Source organism: Mesocricetus auratus, unplaced genomic scaffold, assembly GCF_017639785.1.
Source record: "Mesocricetus auratus isolate SY011 unplaced genomic scaffold, BCM_Maur_2.0 Super-Scaffold_100023, whole genome shotgun sequence".
NCBI lineage: Eukaryota > Metazoa > Chordata > Mammalia > Rodentia > Cricetidae > Mesocricetus > Mesocricetus auratus.
In genome coordinates, this window is record NW_024429204.1 from 5,224,705 (window position 1) to 5,238,023 (window position 13,319).

At 38.6% G+C, this 13,319-nt stretch overlaps 1 protein-coding gene across 49 annotated transcripts in view; it reads left to right on the plus strand.

Annotated features, from left to right (window-relative positions):
- The window catches only part of Rims2 (regulating synaptic membrane exocytosis 2), a 394,972-nt gene that overhangs the window by 241,074 nt on the left and 140,579 nt on the right, over window positions 1-13,319 (plus strand). For 44 of the 49 annotated variants that reach the window (XM_040730506.1, XM_040730510.1, XM_040730507.1 and 41 more), the window contains 2 exons: window positions 3,413-3,592; window positions 4,505-4,614. In XM_040730506.1, the coding sequence (XP_040586440.1) occupies window positions 3,413-3,592; window positions 4,505-4,614 (290 nt within the window). The remainder of the gene's footprint in view (window positions 1-3,412; window positions 3,593-4,504; window positions 4,615-13,319) is intronic. The other 5 variants (XM_040730524.1, XM_040730537.1, XM_040730530.1 and 2 more) reach the window with 1 other exon arrangement.

Here is a 13,319-nt window from a genome sequence, read left to right on the forward strand (position 1 = left end):
TTAAGGAAATCTAAGTGTGTTCATGGCTGTTTTAAAATATAAGTATGAAATTTCTTTATCTGTTCAATGTATAACGTCAGTAAAACATTAAGCTGACATTCACTAATTTGTGAATGTTGCTTTGAAACATTTTATCATGGTGGTTGTTTTGACGTTTTAAAGATTATTTATTTATTTAATGTGGACTGGTGTTTTCTATATGTATTGTCTGTGTCAGGGTGTCAGAGCCCTTGGACCTGGAGTTACAGACAGTTTATAGACAGTCATGAGTTGATATGTGGGTGCTGGGATTTGAACCCATGTCCTCTGAAAGAGCAGCCAGTGCTTTTAACTGCTGGGCCTTCTCTCCTGCCCTGTTTTGGTTTCCTTATTCTGTGCGTGTCCATACTTGTCTAGAAGTCCTGTGTGATGCTCTGTGTCAGACTTACCTTTGATTTGGAGTTGTGGATCCTTGGAGTGAGTGGGCATGGAGATGGGAGCAAGCTGTGGAAAGGAATCCTACAGGCTGGTTGTCCCCAGAAACTTTCATAAACCAACCTCTCTCTCTGTCTCTGTCTCTCTCTGTCTCTCTCTTTCTCTGTCTCTCTCAGTCTCTGTCTCTGTCTCTGTCTCTCTCTGTCTCTGTCTCTCTCTGTCTCTGTCTCTCTCTGTCTCTCTCTTTCTCTGTCTCTCTCAGTCTCTGTCTCTGTCTCTCTCTGTCTCTGTCTCTCTCTGTCTCTGTCTCTCTCTGTCTCTCTCTTTCTCTGTCTCTCTCAGTCTCTGTCTCTCTCTGTCTCTGTCTCTCTCTGTCTGTCTGTCTCTCTCTCTGTCTCTGTGTCTCTGTCTCTGTCTCTGTCTCTGTCTCTCTCTCTCTCTCTGTATTTTCCAGACAGTAGCCTTGGCTGTCCTGAGACTCGCTCTGTAGACCAGGCTGGTCTCGAACTCACAGAGATCCACCTGCCTCTGCCTCCGAGTGCTGAGATTAAGTGCGCGCTCTCACCGCCTGGTCGATAAATTTAATTGAAAACAAGGGCCCAAGAATCAGTGGGAAATTGTATCTGACACTTAGGAATTTTAAAAGTACTTTAAGAATTGCCAGTTCAGCTTCACTGAATGTCCTGAATACTTTTCCGTATAAAGTACCGAGGGAATGCTAAAACTTCATGCTCTTTCATTTTTAGATTATCGGAGTGAAGGCTAGCATTTCAATCCAAACACATCTGAAATGGTTTACTTCCTTTTTGCAGCACATTTACATTGTGAAATTAAAACATGATTGCATCATTTCTCCATTCCCTTTCCTCTCTTGAACTATCCCCATACTCCCCCTTGCTCTTCTGTTACACACACACACACACACACACACACACACACACACACACACACACTCCTAAATACGCAAACACAGCCTGCTCAGCCTGTATAATGTTATCATGTGTGTAAAGTCTTACTCTTTTTTCCTGGCCTGTCTCTGTCTCATCCATGTCTCCGTCTGCTAGCCGATTGCCATGGTGGCTCTTCTTACAGTTCTGGAACCCAGTGACAGGGAACTGAGTGTTTATCAGGGAGTTTCCTCTTCAAATGCATTCGTGTTACAGTGCGGCCCCCTACATAGTGCATCACGGCACCTGTGCCAATCTCTAAAGTTACAAGGAAAAAACAGGAACTATTTTAAACATTGGTTAAAATTGTAAACTTCGCAAAACTGGAACTGGAGTGGATTATTAAATCGTTTTTTAAAAACACAGCTGAATTATTTTCCTAAAGACTTAAATTGACAAGTGAAGTTTTCTTGTTTATGTTGTGTACGTTTTAATAAAATGGAGACTACCCCTCTTAAAACATTGTTTTTATGCCTATAATAAAATGAGGTAAGTAAACTCGGATTAATAGCAAAAGCGTTATGCTGGCGTACAAACCAATTGAGAACTCCAATTAAACACCGAAACATGTTAATCCTTTCAAGTGGTTACTGTCTCCAGCTTTCGGTGTTTGCTCTTGGGGTAATGCATGCATTCCTGTTATAAACGAATGTCTACTCCAGGGTAGCTAGAAACGCTGGGCTTTCTTGTCTGCAGTATTGGGGTGGCATCTGTGGGGCTGTGTCATTCACTCAGCGCTGCTGCCACTTTTAGCCGATCACTTCTATTCTTTGCCGGTGGTGGGGCACAGAAAGTATAGTTTGACCGTGTGTTACAATATGTAAAACGCGATAGTTTTCCATTACGGTGACAAAGTTTTTTTAGGAAAATTCTATCGAACACTGTGGTCATTGTCACTTATTAACCCAGTTTCACACAGTCTGTGATGATTTCGTTTTTCATATTATTCGTGGTAATAAAGACATCTGGAAAGATACAGAAATTCCCTATGATTATCAAAGCATTTTCACTAAGGAAAGAAAAATCTTTATGAGGTAGTTTTCCTAAGGTGAGGATATTGGTTCTGTAACTAAACAGTGCCCCTTTGAGACATGAAACATGGCAGTACATTTGAATTAATATTTTGTCCTTCACCTGGAATTGCATATCAACTATTTTTAAAAATACAGAATCAAGCCGGGCGGTGGTAGCACATGCCTTTAATCCCAGCACTCGGGAGGCAGAGGCAGGCGGATCTCTGTGAGTTCGAGGCCAGGCTGGACCGACAGCCTCCAAAACAATACAGAGAAACCCTGTCTCGTAAAACCAAAAAAAAAAAAAACCCAGAATCAAAAAAGTCAAACTTTATGATGTAACATGCTACATATATATTATTGATCATGTTAGGGTTTATAATCGCTACGGTAGGCCCCAAGAGCTAAGTGTCAACAATTATTGCTCATATATGTGTAAGTATTGTTGTTTCTACAGGAGTTAAATTTTAATGATTGGAGAGGTCACCAGAGTGATTTCTGTTTGGAGGGTGTGTTTAAATATCAATGCACACTTCCAAGCTGCCCTGTTTTCCTGGGACCTTCTTTTCATTCTTCTGTTGAAAACATTCGGGCTATCAGTATACTTTGATAGTGCTATTAGCATTTTTATAATTCACTCCATTTGCTGATCAACACCCTGCAAAGCTTTCTTGTCTCTGGAAAACACTAGGAAACATGGCTGGGTGTCTTTCAACTAGAATAGACCACATAGTCACAGGTCACACGCTCTCATCCTTTTGGAAAGCAGGTGGCTGGGGTTGCAATGACCATAACTGAGCAGCTCAGTCATAATTCAGCTGTGGAATTGCTAACAGCATCAGATTTGGGATCTTTAGAACTTTTTAAGCCTAGTCAGAATTTACTCAGGATGTGTTGGAAAAAATTCTTCTTTTTTTTGAATACACATTAACTTTAAGCAATTCTGTTTTTTTTTTTCAAAATCAGTTTGATGCATCATGACCACATAGCAGGAAGGCATTAAAGATCAACTGAGCTGCTTTTTGACTAACATTTCAGGGATTGTGAAGCAGCAGATAGACAGCCATATCTCAGATGCAGACCAACAGAACAGCGGCCTCTCCTAGAGCGGACCACCACCCGCTCCAGATCCTCCGAGCGTGCTGACACAAGCCTCATGAGGTCGATGCCTTCATTAATGACTGGAAGATCTGCCCCTCCTTCACCTGCCTTATCGAGGTGAAAGATAAATCGATCAGACTAACTCCCCTGTCTGCTCTCCCGACACACCATCCGATTTTACCAGCAGCTGAATGGTCTCCTCCCTCATTTTTGGCTGATCATCAGTCCGAGTCGATACTAACCCTGTCAGTGTAAACACACTATCTATCCTCAATGGATACAATAGTGTGTCATTCCCGTCGTAATTCGTTTCTGATCTGTCCTGATTGCATTTGTTCTGTGATTTCATTCTAATCAGGAGTCCCGGGTAACTCCTGTCATAACTATCATGTTCTTCCACAGAATGAGAAGTTGCTGTGTTCATTAGTCATGACTTCTAATAATCACCACCCCAGTAAATAAAAATAGGTTCATTTAGTTTCTAGGGGCATTAATATCAGTTATCAGAATTTTCCTTAGTTGAATTTTGAGTTGCTTGCGTTTTTTTTTTTTTTTTGGTAGATTCATGAGAAGTTTTCTTTTCTTTTTCTTTCTTTTTTTAAAGGATATTTAGCATAAACTTAAGTAAAAATCTGATCTGGTCAAAGGAAGAAGGTTAGTTTTAAGAGTTTAGATAATTGTAGAAAAAGCATAAACTTTTATTCTTTAAGTTGTAGAATTTTCTACTTGCTTTCATATAAATAGATTAGTAGTCCATATTACTAATTTCATGGATTTTACTATAGGCTCTGTGTGCATGTGTGTGTGTGTGTGTGTGTGTGTGTGTATGTACACATATTATACCAAAACATAAACATTTTTTTGGTGTTTAAGTAACTGTTCAAATGTCTCCACATTTTGTCCTGTTCTCTCTTAGCCAGCAGCAAACCTACCTTTAGAAATCACACCACCACAGCCGTTACGTAAAGCAGCTAATGTACTGAACGTACTTAGCACTGACTGAAAGCATGTCAATGGTCCATCTCGTAGGTCTCACCCTCGAACCGGGTCTGTCCAGACAAGTCCGTCGAGTACTCCAGTAACAGGACGGAGGGGCCGGCAGCTGCCACAGCTTCCACCCAAGGGGACGCTGGAGAGAAGTAAGTGTTCAGTTTTCTACTTATGCCACGTAGGAAATCCGCGTGGAAGCTGAGGCAGATCGAGATTTCCTACCGTCTTTGTGCTGACATCTTCCTGTGTCTAGCCGTGTACATGGCTTCATTTGATAAGCCGTATCTGTGAATGTAATATACACGGCATGTAAAATTTATACTTGGCGATAAAAAGAAACAACGGTTACTCATTTTGCATTTCAAGTGTGAGTAAGTGTGTTGATGAGTAACCAGGAGTTCTGTGTGAGCAGCTGGATTCTAGTGTCCTTGCTATGCCCGGGATTGTGTAGTTGTTGGCGATCACACAAAGTTTGGTAGTGACTAGCTAAGTCAGTGTTCACACACTGCAGTCCACAGCAGTGGCAATCCTTCTCAAACTGGAACGCAGCAGCAGGTAACCCTGAGGGCGCAGGAAAAGATGCATTCTGTACTGTCGCTCCTCACGACTGTAGGTTTGCTACGTGGAAAGTCGACACATGTGGGCACCTATACCTCTTGGTTGAAGTCCCGAAAGCATGGAGAACAGGACAGAATGGCGTTAACACCCTTTAAACCACAGGCCCTCTCTTTAGTAACTTTTCCAAAGCTACACGTGCATCCGAATCGCCATTTAACTTTCCGTTGGTAGACAATATATTCTCTGGCTTGGAAATATTCTGTTGTTTTTAACCCCTATGCTTTGGTCCCCCACCCCTCTTGTTTTCTTTTTTTTTGTTTTGTTTTTTGTTTGTTTGTTTGTTTTCCCCAGACAATGGAGTCAAGGAGCTAGATCCTTGTGAAGGTCTGTACAAGAAGGAGGGGTTGTTTGTATGGAAGCCTCTGGGGGGCTGTGAAGCAAAAATAAACCCAGCTGCAACTGACATTCCTTCGTTTTTTATGGCTTTATGTACAGATAAATTGGTTTGTTTTCTAGTTTCTAACCAAGTACTCAAATTTTATTTTCTGTGAAACGACACCATGGAATTAAATTTTGATTCAAGCCGGAGTGCAAAGAGTTTAACTTCTTTTACATAACTAGATAATACTAGTTCTTATAAAATATTTAGTTTTCTTTTTAAACAGAATTCTGGGTTTTGAATGAGACTATACCCAGGAATATCAATTGCAGGTTGTGTTTATGCCATCGAGGACATATGCCTAGTCCGGCAATAATTATCATTTTATATTTCACTTTGCATGTATGATGATGATCTTATTATTAACGTAAACTTTCTGCAAAAGAAGACGTTGAGTTGGGTACTGGTTGTGGCTTGTGTTTCCTGTTGTAGCAAATCTGTCTAGAGTATGTCAAGGATAAATATGGCAGTTTTGTGCCTTTATTATCAAACACTGCATTATACCTCGAGAAAAAAAAAATCCTGAGTCGTATTACATGGACTGTCATTACATTTGCTAGAACGGTAAAAACCTGCTAGTTTCAGAACTTTGAAGTTGCTGCTGTATTTTTTACTGCTGAGTTTCCAGCACAGAGTATGATGTGTAACACATTGTAGAACTGGAACAAATGTTTATCGAGTTGAAAACTGAAACACTGTCCTAAAAAAAGTGCAATGGTACCTCAAGTAGCATGTAGACTACCACTGAAAACTCGTCATTCCTTATATGTGTGTAGAAAAGTCGTGTCCCTGTGGCATTTACAACAAATTTATACATGCCTTGCATCAGGCCACAAATCGCTTATTGCCTTGTGTAATCTTGTGATGTAAGCCGTGCTCCTGTTAGTTGTGGCTGGCTGGCCATCAACTTCCGCGGTGGCTTCTGCTCCTCACCGACCGTAATTCTCCAAAGCATGGCGGTGCTAGGGCTCGCACTCTCCTCTCCCGTCAGACAGAAGGATGTCTGTGGCATTGCCAAGGCGCTTGACTGTTTCCATAGGACTAATAGCTTCTGTTTTTTAGGTTGTTTTTCATGAGTCTTTGTCTCCTCTAAACTTTGAAGCTTCCATTTTTGTGTGGTTGGTAGCAGACGTCTGCTGAGGTGCGGACAGCCTGGAGCTGTGCAGTGCTGGCTTTGGGGGAAACCAACCCTTACTGCTGAGGGGAAATTCAGATCAGAAGAGTCAAGGGTTTCTGTGAACGCTCTCACTGCTGGTTTTTGTTTGTTTTGTTTTTGTTTTCAGTAGAGAGAGTACTTTAAAACCACTAATATCACTAGCAATTTCCAGCAATGTCTCTAGTTATGATTTTCTGCTTTTTGTTTCACAAAGGAAGAGGCTCTAAAGGCTTCCCTGCTCTTTGCAGTGTGGAGGAGGTTTTGTATCACAGTACCAACTGGTGATTACCAGCATTTTCAGACTGTTTTACTATGGAGGCTCCAGAGGTCCATGAACCTGTAGCTCCTTCAGTGTTAAAGGATGTAGTGAATGCCTCTTCTGCAGATCCCAAGTCAAAGGTGCAGTCGTCCAAAATAAGCTGTCGATTGATAGTCCCAAGCTGACCCTCTACACGGTTGATAGATATTGTCATTAATGGCATTCCTAGTATAAACATATTGAAGCATTTATTCTACCTTTAGCAACTAAAAACAAGCAAACTGTAATTCACTGATGGCTTTGAGTAATTATTTTATTTTATCTAGAAACTAAATGAATTAGAAATATATATTTTGATTTGAGGCTAATATTTTCTTAAACTCTCTTTGCCAAAAATGTGCAAAAATGAGAATGATAAAAACAGCTATAAGACATTAGCATTATTATTTTTTTTAAATCCTAACAGATTCGTTTTCAAAGGCGTGTCAGAAATACCATATGTAACTTACTTTTCCTTGTATAAACAGCCACTATTTCATTACAAACGATTTGTTTGTTTGCTGTCTTTTAACACTAACAACCAGCCCCCTGGTCTTGTCTTCTCCTTTTCCTTTGGCAAATCCAGAAGCTACGGAAGAAACTGGACACGTGGGAGACAAGGGGGTAGGAAAGGAGGGCGAGGAGGTCAAGGCAGGTGTGTCTGTCTGTCTGTGTGTCTGTGTGTCTGACTTCTAAATGAGTTAATATCCTCAAATTCTGTGACTTCATAAGAAATGCTGTAAGGCCAACCTCAAAGTGTTTGATCTGACCAACTGAGTATTCTCTTGAGTGATAAAAACCAACGAGAATTATAAACCGTTTCTTTGGCCTGAATACGCACATTGCTTACCTCAACTTTTTATTGATGTTCTGGTTGTTTCTTTACCTTCTGGTGAATAATCTCTGTCAGCTAGTTACTAGAAACCTCTGTCTCCCTTATGCTTCCCTGGATAAGGGAGCCCTTGTCTTGTCTAAGGGTTGCAAATGTAGGAGGAGCAGATTATAAGGATATATACCAAACAGAAAATACTGACTTTAATAGACTGTGACCGCCTTCCCACTAGTTCATTTCCTAAATAAGAACCAGCTTCCCTGGCTTTCCCTTCTCTGCTTTCCCAGGCTCAGTATTGCAGCCCCTGTTTTAAAAGCCACTCCTCACGTTAGTGTCTCCTTTTGGAGGGTGCGTGGGCTTTCGTTTCTTCACAACATAATTGGATATCGGAGTCTGTCGTAGTAAAATATTATGTACACTCAAATACATTTGTCTGATTTTATTGAATTGTTGCTATAGTTATTTGAACCTCTGGATTGGATCCTAATCTTACCTAAGTTGATGTCTTGGATTTTAGCTTTCTATGAAACCTGCAGAATAACTTTAAACCTATTTTTTCCTGTCTCTAACTGATCTTTTCTTTTACTATATGAATTTATGTGTGAGTTTTAAAGTTAGGCTGTGTCCTCTCCCCTCCTTTATCACTGTAAGAAAGCAATGCCCTTGTGTAGATTGTGCCCAAGTTACATTTTCATGGATGCATTCTCTGAACAGAATTTGTAGTTTTTAAAACAAAGACCTTCTGCGGGTGATGTTCTAAGTCAATGGGGAGAAAGGCGATCTTAGTTGCTTAGTTATAGAAATGTATACTTATATCCCATTCTGAATATCAAATTTCCTTAACACTAGAATTTTAGTGAAGGCCTTTCATTTTCCTGGCTGATACAGAGTTAAAATTTAGTGAACTATGGTGCTGTAGAATAATTTCCATTTTCATTTAGTTGAAGAGCTAATGTTTCTGTTTTCCCGTCTCCTTATAGCTCATATTAATTCACTCGAGTTCTGAGTCTTTCACACTTTATGAATTGACTTTTATAATAATTTTAAAAGTACCACTTAACTTGAAGGTTTCTTCAATATCTGTATCACTTTTGTTTTACCCCTTAACATAAAGAAGAAAGACATTTTCCAAACCAGTTTCTCACCTGTGACTCGTTCTCAAGTACTTAGTAAATTACATTAGGTCATATCATAGTGGAAACAAAACTATCTAGCGCATAACCAAAATACAAAATGTTTTTTCTTACCTTTTCCTACAGATGAGGGAGCCTGTACTACATATACTTTATCCTCACGTGTGCAGTGTGGGTGACGTGTTAAATGCATGAATTTGTTTTTACAGTGCATGCTTCATTCTTTTTGGAGTGCTTACGTTTTATTTGGATTGTTAATGACCTTAATTATTAATTATTGTTGTCTGGTTTCAATGCTAAAGACAATGGGGAAGAAATGTCAAGTTCACCTAATAATGGGAAAAAAGGCAAGTCTGAAATGGCTTTTCTGTGTATTAGACTCAGTGTGTTGATATTTATAATGTGTATGAATATTCTTTAAGTTATGGAAGTATAAGCCTTAGTCCCAACTTCAGTCATTTAGTATTAAAAATATTTGCTTGTGTTTATTTCTAAGTAGTTATTTAACCTCTAAAGTGTTTACCCTAGGTTGATGATGCAGCTCAATTGCATAGCATTTGCCTAGCACGCACACACGCGCACGCACACACACATACATGTACACGCACACACATGCACACAACACACACACATGCACACAGTAAATAGCTTATTGATGCTAATACCGCTCTGTATTAAACTGTACAGATAAAAACTAAGAAGATTTATTTTGTTGCTCACATTAAGTTGCAAAACTCTGAAGAAAATAGTGATGGTATGTTATGCTTTTAAAAGTGTACATTTTTTAAATCTAGGAATTCTTTTAAAATAACACTATTTAAAATAACATCTTAAGATAGAATAACACAGTTGTGAGTCCAACAATGGCAAATAATCATAAACATAGTTGGAAACATTTGTAGAATTACAGTTTTATATACATGGATGTAAATGGTGTTGAGACAAATAAGAAGGGGATTGACATTTAATATTTAAATTCAGTGTTCAAATTACTGATGACTTAACTCCATAGTTTGTCACAACGGAATTCAAAAGAGCACACCTGTGCTTTGAAGTAATTAATAACCCAACATAGCTACACATATCTATTTGTAGTGTCACCATTTTATTTGTTACATAAAAATTAGCAGTCTTTAAATCCTGTAATGTTTGACCTTTTCCTATTGAACTAAATTAAGATATGAACATTTGGTATTTCATTAACTTTTAGCGGTTCTTAACCTGTTGGTTATAACCCTTTTGGTGTTCAAATGACTCTTTCACAGGGATCTTTTAAGGCCTTTGTAAATACAAATGTTGACATTTTAATTCATGACTGCAAAATTACAGTTATGAATTATTAGTGGAAATAATGTTATGGTTGGGGTTACCCTACCATGAGGAACTGTATTAAAGGGCCGCAGTGTTAGGGAAGTTGAGAAACACTGATCTAAAACATGTTCCTCCCTCTCTTCATTCATCAATAATGTTCTACATAAGCCATAATTTATCACTTATTTTTATAATTTTAATAATATAGACTGATATATATTATCTGTTCTGTGATGTGATCTAAAGTGTGGGAGAAGTGTGAAAATAGAAATAAAGTTAAATCATGTAGTATAATATAAGAATGCATACTAAACCTCCAAAGCGTGTTTTTGACAGTCATGGATCTCTGTGCTGTTTCTTAGAACACGTGCATTTAAGTATAGACCGATGATTTGAGCAAGTACGTCTTCACACTGTCATTCAGTCATCTGGCTGCCCAGTTGTAAGCACTTTCGCTGCCGTACTGGGTTTCAGAACTTCTAAGCATGTTAACATGGAATCTGTTTCCTATGGGATCACTGGGCTGAAGACGTTCGACTCTGACGACCTATTCTCTCTTCCGGTACTTGGCTCTGTCTTTAAGCTAGACTACTGCCCAGTCGTCTCCTCTAGACTATCACTTTCCTGTTTCCCTTTCCTGTATACAAATGTTCCTGTTGGTGATGGCTGGCCTGTCTTTTTACTCCTTACAAATTTTTTATTTGCCTTTACATCACTGTAAACATTTTTATCACACATAATAGTCCTCTGTGTGTTATAACTAAGCCTAGCAAGATGTTAATGGATAACATTTTGAAGGATGAGAGCTTTGAATGTTTTGTATGTAATCTCTTACTTTTAATTACTATTCGGATCTTTGTATTTTCTACCTATTATTGATATCAAATATTGTTAATTTTATTGTGTTGTTGTATAGTTTTGTATATATGGTTAATATTTAATAATACTCAGACAGCTTTCTAAGAGAGAAGTAAATTTTGAATAGTTTTGATTTCTATACATGCTTTGAGAACATTTTTCCTCTACGATATCTCCTATTATTTCATATTTTGCCATTCTCTAACAACTTATTTTAATAATGTGAAGTAGTTAGATTTTCTAACATATTGAAATGGAATTATTGTTGAGAGATCACCCTGTGCTGGTGCTGTTACCACTTACAAATCTTCGTAGTAATCACACACATGTAGAATATCAAATTATGAGTATCAGGTCTCTGAAAGATGGGGTGTAGGGTACTAGGTCTCTAGAAAGGACAAAAATGACAAACACTTCTGTATAACTTTGCTTGCCACCTAGATTTACTATACATTTTCTTTGTGAAATAATTTAGCATATTTAAATTGCTTCAAATAATATTTTCATATAGTAAGTGCTATGTCAGTGTTAGCTGTTACTAGTATAATTTCTTGTGCCAATCCTGGATACTTTGTAAACAGGAGTTTTTGATTTAGAGTCAAATTTGATTATGACCATCTTCCTGAATCAACTCTACTATTTTACACACATACACACACACACGAGAGAGAGAGAGAGAGAGAGAGAGAGAGAGAGAGAGAGAGAGAGAGAGAGAGAGAGAGAGAGAGAGAGAGAGAGAGAGAGAGAGAGCAGTTCTTTGCTGGAGCTAGTCTTCATTAACTAATTCACACAAGAAGCAATACCAGAGTAGAATTAAATGGATTGGATTACAACTCATGTTATTGTGTGATGTTTGACTATGTTCTCTGAACTTATTTATTCATGCTTATATGTGTATCTAAAAATTAATACACAGGGCTATAGAATACATTTGCCACACAATTTTGCCTGAGGGTTCTTCAGTCCACTGCTACTTTTCAAGTTTCTTAGTGCTTAATGGATACACTCTAAGTCATATTCTTGAGTCTCCATCTTATTATTCCTTCTAAGACTGTGAAGTTTGCCTGGGCTTCAATGTCCTCTCTTGTCAAATAAAATATCACATAGGGTTTTGAAGATGTGGGTGATGGAATCTAATGTCACAAGCATTTTTACTTGCAATCAATTAATGTCTTGTTATTGTTGCTTGATGATACTACATAATTTTTGAAAATTAGCACACACAGCTTAATTGGCCATTAGTGATTAATTAGGATTGTGCATCTTACCGTTTTCTAAAGTCTTTTTCAACAAGATGTACCATGAGTCGTCTATAAAATATTTTGTCTCGAGCTGGGTGGTGGTGGCGCACACCTTTAGTCCCAGCACTCGGGAACCAGAGGCAGGGGAATCTCAGTGAGTTTGAGGCCAGCCTGGTCTTCAAGAGCTAGTTCCAGGACATCCAGGGCTACACAGGGAAACCCTGTCTCGGAAAAAAAAATACTTTGTTTCTCGAATGTGTAGTTTTCAGCGTCTAGCTGTGTATGGTATTTCAGATTCAGTTAACTATAAATGAGAGAGAAGTGAAAATGCACAGAGGAAGGGAAGAGATAAAGAGAAAGAAGAGGAAGGAAAAACAGACAGCAGGTTAGGGAGTTAATAGACTGATGGTATCGAATTCCCTGTAGCCGCCTTTTGCTTCTGCATGCTTTTCGGAACTTGCTAACGATGTAGCCCAGGGTCGTAACAGACAAGGATGCTGGTTCTTATCTTTGTTTTTCTGCCTTTCTGTCTTCTTACAAACAATGTCAATGCAATGAATAATAGTGTCTTAATTTTAAAATATAACCAATATCTATATAGGAGTAGATTTTGTTATGGAGTTGCGCAGTTCTAAATACCTCATTCCCTTCCAGTGTCCATAATTCCCAACACGTCTAAAGTTAACACCAGTGTCAAGCGTACGTCAGTGTCATGAATTTGTAATTTGTGCTTTTGAGCAGAAAAGACTCGGTGGCAGTGAGTAGGAATGGACTTGGAAGATAGTATGCTGGAGGCATATAATATTTAGGGTGTTGAAGTCTAATATCTTATGGCCCAAGAAAAAGCAGAGGTTGCAATAAAGAGGAGGAATATGTGTAAGGTTTCCTCTCTCAGCACAAAGTTGTGTGACTAAATATGTGTAAACTCGTATTTTCTCTTTTCTAACCTTAACCTTTCTGTGTCTTTTTTAGAGAAGCCATGCCTCTTTTACTGTATTGTCTCTGCCTTTCCTCAAATGATTTTGTCT